We start from the raw sequence: 6,487 nt of genomic DNA, 5'->3' as shown, positions 1-6,487 counted from the left end.
GCAAGGAGCAGGTTAAGCCCTTTTGAATCGGAAGCTGTTACAGCTTTTTTCTCAAAGTTTTCTCATCTCTGTACACGGAAAGAAGGTTCAAACTTACTAGCCTTACTCTGAAGAAGTGACAAAAGACAACTTGTCCTCCTGCAATACCTCCTCTATGGTTATGGAAAGAAAAGAGCAGTTGCTATTTTCCTTCACTGGTGTGTACAGAGATTCCTTCATGAAGTATTATTCTCAGTTTGTTTGAAAACAGGTGAATACAACTGACACGTACATACCACTTATGTTTGCAACAATACTTTATTTCACTTCAGATACATAAACACATCCTGTAACTCAACACAAAGCTACTCCTCTACATTTATTTTTGTGTGTAAGTACTCTGAAACAAAGTGCAGTAGATGAGTAACTTAGAGTGCATAGAACTGTGCTGCACTTACTGTTAAAGGGTAATATTGGTAAACGGTGCTTATTTGTTAGATGCAGGGTTTGTTTCAAACCTAACACAAATACCGAACAAAAATCTGTGTGACATCTGAGTGTCCTGTTTCAGGTAAAGTGCTGGTACAATAATTTAAATGTTACAAAACAAAGCTGTAACAATTCTAAAGCATTGTTACTCACAATATGTATCTATTACAACTTTATCTAAAAGGATCTCTTAGATGGCTCCAGTTTCTGCTTCTTTTGGGCTGTGCATAGCAACATGCTCCAGCTGGCCCGAGTCTGAAACATCGTAGCTAGTCTTGTACTTGGCTAGAATTTTCATCAGTGGTCGGAGCTTCAGCCACCATTGCTCCTTGGGAATCCTGTGCCTGTTCAAGAGACGAGATAGAAGAAGAAAGAAGGTGGTTTTTCAGTAACCAAGACAAATGCGTTCTGTAGCTCATTTGACACTACAACTGGCCTTCCTTATCTGGGAGAAAACAGGGAGAAATTAGGATATAAAAATGAAGGAAGGCAGACAAGGAAGGCAGTGGTGTTTATAGAATTATAAACCATTGTGGGCACAAAAAATGCTGCTCCATTGAACTGTACTAGAAGTTAAGACATTCTAGGCACTACAACAAAAATTATGAGAGTTACTTGAAAGGATAGTGGACACTCAGAATTCATAATTAGATTGCCAAGTTGAAGGATAATGAAGAGAAAACATGAAGGAAGTTATTTGAAAAGAAAAGTGAGCAAAGTGAATCACAGGCTGAATGCAGGCCAAAAAGTGCAATAAAAAGGTTGGCAAATGCTGTGTGTCAGCACTGTGGAGAAGAGATTCTTTTGATGTGGTGAAAGGAAGCCTGTGTTGAGATGTTTAAAATGTAAGCATTATATACTTACACAAAGTCAGTTTCATTCTTAAGCTCAGCCACTGGTTGGAAAACAAGGTTGCGTCTGCGCATTCCCAGCAAACAAACCGAGTCATCAGTATTTGCAAATACTTTTCCTAAAAAGAGTAAATAATTCAGTATCTCTTTTGTTCATACTTGTTTGGGCAACTGTCCCATTTTTGTAATTAAATTGTATAGGGAGCTTACAGTAGAATTCTTAACAGTAAAATATCTATTAGTACTTTAATAGGGTTAGGACAACTTTACTTTCTTAATTTCATTTTGGTGGTTAAAGAGTGAAAATACAGTGTAATTAACCAATGATAAGACTGAATTTTAACATCCAAATGTAAATTAGATTTCTTTTAGTAAAGTAAAATTCTTTTACAAAAATTCCCAAAGAACACATTACCTTCTTCTGTCTCCCATGTAGCCACCATGAAACAAAAAGGAAGAACAGATGTAACTATATAACCATCAATTCCTGCATGCATGAAAAACTGCAATTACACTAACATTTTATTAAAAAATAAAAAAAGGTGATAAGACAATAGCTCTGTAGAGCATCAGCCTTGCTTGAGAAGAAATTTTGTTACAGCTGGAAGCACAGCAAGATACTACTGAATAATAAAAATTTACTCAAAATGGAAAGACTAACAAGCTAATACACTCTTATACATTTATGGAGTCTTTCTTAAATACAGTAGACTAGTCTTGCATAGTGATAGCTAATCAAAGACTGATGAGAGATAGCACTAAATATTTCTGTACCTTTTCGATATGTTTCTTTCAGTTTTTTGGAGATCCACTGCATAGCTTTTGCAGAAATTTTTGTCCCAAAGTTTCTATCAAATGGTGAAGGTGCACCACCCTGTATAAATATATAACTGTAGGTTATTTTAATTATCAAACCCAGTATCAGTGTCTTCCTTTTATCAGTCATCCTTGATCTTGGCCTGCTTTACCTCTTACTTCCCTCTGCCACTTAGGAGGGGGGAAAGAAAAAAAAAAAAAAAAAAAGGAGGGGTCAGAGGCAAAAACTAAGCTAAAATATTTAAAACAAAGTGTAAAACAAAGTGCTCTTGGAATTCTCATTGAATCAATAGGATTTTTACATGTAAAGAAATGGAAAGCAGAAATGGAAGGCAGTGTTTTTCCCTTTCTTCCACTTCGCCTGGATGTTGACTATAAAGCACTGCCTAGCTATCACACTGGCATAGGGAACCTCGTTTCAGCATGACAGGAAACTGTTGAAGGAGATACTGTTAGAATATGCATAAGAAATGTAAGTGCTGAGGAACTCTGGATAGCATAGCTCTTGCAGCTGGAATGAGGAAGGTTGGAGTGCTGTATATGAACCTAAATTAAAGCAACTAGGCTACGACTTCTTTGACTAGTAATTGCACTTTTTATGGCAGCTTTCATTGCAAGATACTTTACATAGCTCTGGGAACAAAAGTGATGAAAAAACCCTGTCTGTATTATACAAAGTTCCAAACAGAAAACTGTTCAGTCAAAGCTGGTTTTGACCTTTAAAATAGTACCATTTTAAAGAGAAACTGCCAAACTTTGTGTTGAATGATATGAAAATAAACAAGAAAAAGTGAAATATACACTGAATTTGAGTTGATTTTCACTCTTAGCACTAGAGAAATTTAGATCAACATGTACTCCTGACTCCATCTCAGTCTTAGTGGTTAATGTAACCAAATTAGAAATTCACTGCTTGCCGATTAACAAGCAGTACAGTGAGATAAAGAGAGGGAGGGTATAAAGACCACAAGGATAAGCTTTTAGAAGGGCAAAGATCACAGTGAATAAGCTAATTTCTTTCTTCTAATATCTGCAATCCATCTGCATGTATTTTATTACCCAGATTTCATCTTTTCCAGGATTCATAAGCTGGATACATTACTGATGGTCAGACAGGTGTGTTCTATGAATTCATTATAATAAAATAGTTGTAGTATTTATTATGAAAGTCTCATTGTTACATTAATATATAGAGTGGGAGAAATAAAAATGGGAGTCATGAAGAATCTAAGACAGTTTTTCCTGTTTTTTAAGGGGGAATAATACTTAATGCTAACAAATACTTTTTGAGTTACCTACAATCAGGGTAGGTAACTACTTTTTTTTTTTTTTTTTTTTTTTTTTTTTTTTTACCTGCTGCATGTGGCCTAACACATTTTTTCGACAGTCAAAAACTCCTTTTCCTTCTTCAGAATACAGCTGATAAATGAAGTCAGTTGTGTAATTCTCATTGGAGTTCTCATTTCTGTAACAGTTCAGGCCAGATACAGTTAAATTAATTGTAAAGTAGTAGATATCTTTACAGCTGTCACAAAATACATTTTTCATTTTCTTGATACCAGTGATCAACATTCACCACACAGGTTTGTTTTTTGGAACATGTTCACACTTTTCAAGTCTGTATTACTTTTACTACAATGACATTACTAGCAAGTCAGCTGAAATCCATTGTTGTACAGGGTAGTGAAAAATACCATTTTGTGTCCGACAAGTTCGTTATAGAAAGGGAAAAACACATAAAACCAGAAATTATATACAGAGTTATCACTTTGTCCTTTATAAAAAGAACATAATGAATAGTACCTTCTGCTCTCATCAAGTATTTTTTCACCCTGATCACATAACTAGATGCTGTCACTTTCTCAGCCCTGTAAAAAGCTAGCAGAATCTGAATATACATAATGATTTCCTCATACAATTCAACACAGATTTCATTTTTCATCACTTTGCTAGCAGGCAGGCAAAATAAATGCTCATGAAGAGTGTGAAGTGTAAAAACTTACTCAGACTGCCTAAAGAAATGGCATAATTTAAAAGCATGCTAACCAACATGTTTTAAAGGTTCTGATTTCTTTGAAAAATGCTTTATCCTGTGATACCTGGTAAAATACAAGTAGGACTTCTATCGTAAGGACTATGGTACACGTGTGCACGTGCATAACTTCACGCTACCCTCAAGAAAAGAGGCTATGGTAAAAGACTGCCAATGAGGAAACAGGCTGAAAAATATCTACTATTAGGGCATATGTATTTACATAAGGAGGAGGAAGTTTTTGGACTTCAGATTCCAGACAGCTGCTGGCTTGCCTTCTGGAGCAACAGCTTTATTAACAATCTCATGCTATTGGAGTAACTACCGTATATACGCTTTGGAGTGTCTTCACCAGAGGCCAAACAGCTTGCTTGCCTAGAAAGCTCAGGATCACACTTGCAATCTACTAAACCTACATTTGCTTACCTCAGCACTAGACCACGCTGAATACTGGTTTTCATTTTTTCAGTCAGGTGTTCCACATTAGCCTAGAAGCAACAACATTTTAAACAGAACACAGGCAGAACTCTAAAAATAACTGCAATGAGCCTGAAAACTTCTGTGAAGGATTCCACATGAAGTATTACATGCAAATTCGAAAAATCAACCGATTTCAGAAATCCAGGATAATCTATTCTGTGTGGTTATTCATCCTGGATTAAAACTAACTTCTTCCTTCACATAACCATAACTGATTTTACTGACTATATATTGTTTTTCTGTATGTTATACTGGCAAAGCACAGTTGGAACTTTGATATACACTGAAATATAGAAACTGCTATAGAACATCATATCCTGCTCTTACTCTCAGTATTTAAAATACACTTGTTATGAATAGAGTAAGGGATTGTGTTGGCATTCTCATACATGACAAGAGTGCACGCCACCGAGACAGGAGTGGTGAGGAACTACAATTCATCTGCCATATCATCTTTTTGTTTCAGGAAATCTGTATCTGTTCAGGCTTGTATTTTGTCTATGACAGCAACCAGCACCAACTACCGCAGAAGTTTAAAAGTCTCACAACAGACCATATGCAAAGTCGCATCCTAACCTGTAATCATTAAAGCCTGAGTCTCTTATTTTAATAACCCTTTCAAACATGCTTTGAATAATTCTGCTATCACTATCTATTCCACTTCAGATCCTGCTAAAATCCTGACCTGAACAGCCTTCTGCGACAATAAGCTGAGGCACAATCAGCGTGAAAAAGGTATTTCTTTTTATCTTGTTTTGTTATTCTTTTAAATATGCTCAGTTCTGTCCATTTACATGCAATTGGAGTTTCAATCAGATGAATACAAATGTAGTAATTGACATAATAGCGTTTAGCAACTCACAGAATAATTTTGCCAGTTAACTGAACATGATGCCAGGAATAACTAGGAAGCTGTTCCTTAATATAAAAGGATTTAAAAGCTTGCATTATATGAATGTGAAACTGAGAAGTGCAGGTTTTAGATATAGTCTACAGTACCTTTTTTATAACATTAACCATCTACTTAGAGCATGTTATATATGCACAGCAGTTTTAGGATCTACTTAAATATTAGTAAAATATTTCTAATGCCACATACTTGGAGCTCTCGAATATCAAACTGTTCTTCAAAGATATAAGCAGCATCAGCTCCTGCCGCAAGGGCCCCCATGTTGGCCAGGTAACCACAGTAACCACCCATGGTCTCAATGATGAATACACGACGCTTGGTGCCACTGGCTGACTGTTTGATGCGATCACAGGTCTGATCAAAAACAGAACATTCATTATTAAAATATACATACGTATCTTGTGTCATAATTGCCTCTCACATTTTGGTATACAGTTCAGAGTTTATAAAAAACATTTTTAAAATTGCAAGACAACTCAGTTAACTACCATAATTATCACCAGAGAAAGTATTTCTTATGAATTATATGTGGAGCACCAGAGGTAACACAAAATGCTTTACTAATATCAAACCACGTTGGTTTCCTGCAAATACTAAAATAGTAATACTTTGTGCCTTTCACAACTTAAAAGTTATAGTAGTGTTTTAACAGATATAACTAGATATTACAGCGCTTTTCAGCAGTTCAAGTTGAATAAGTTTATTTCTTCTTTGCTTTAATTCTACATATCACTGGAAATTTTTTCCTTTTTTCTTTTTCTTTTTCTTTTTTCTTTTTTTTTTTTTTTTTTAAGTTTACTGTTAAGCATAGTTGAGAATGCAGTAAAAATTTCTTAAACTTAAATCCTAGGCCTGTTTACTTTCTAATAACTATATCCACACAAATATTCTCTCAAGAACTACAGGAGCTATTTTTCTTTTTATTTATAG

The 6,487-nt window shown here is 35.2% G+C and overlaps 1 protein-coding gene across 1 annotated transcript in view; it reads right to left on the bottom strand.

Annotated features, from left to right (window-relative positions):
- Positions 1-278: 278 nt before the first annotated feature.
- The window catches only part of PFKP (phosphofructokinase, platelet), a 45,750-nt gene continuing 39,541 nt past the window's right edge, over positions 279-6,487 (bottom strand). Inside the window, 6 exon segments of the mRNA XM_062568882.1 lie at positions 279-812; positions 1,333-1,438; positions 2,094-2,193; positions 3,489-3,600; positions 4,594-4,655; positions 5,747-5,911. Coding sequence (XP_062424866.1) covers positions 659-812; positions 1,333-1,438; positions 2,094-2,193; positions 3,489-3,600; positions 4,594-4,655; positions 5,747-5,911 — 699 coding nt within the window. The 3' untranslated portion in view covers positions 279-658.

The sequence above is a fragment of the Rhea pennata genome, chromosome 2 (assembly GCF_028389875.1).
Source record: "Rhea pennata isolate bPtePen1 chromosome 2, bPtePen1.pri, whole genome shotgun sequence".
NCBI classification, from domain to species: Eukaryota; Metazoa; Chordata; class Aves; order Rheiformes; family Rheidae; genus Rhea; species Rhea pennata.
The sequence above is the reverse complement of the archived record's forward strand: the minus strand, read 5'-3'. Positions and strand labels throughout refer to the sequence as shown.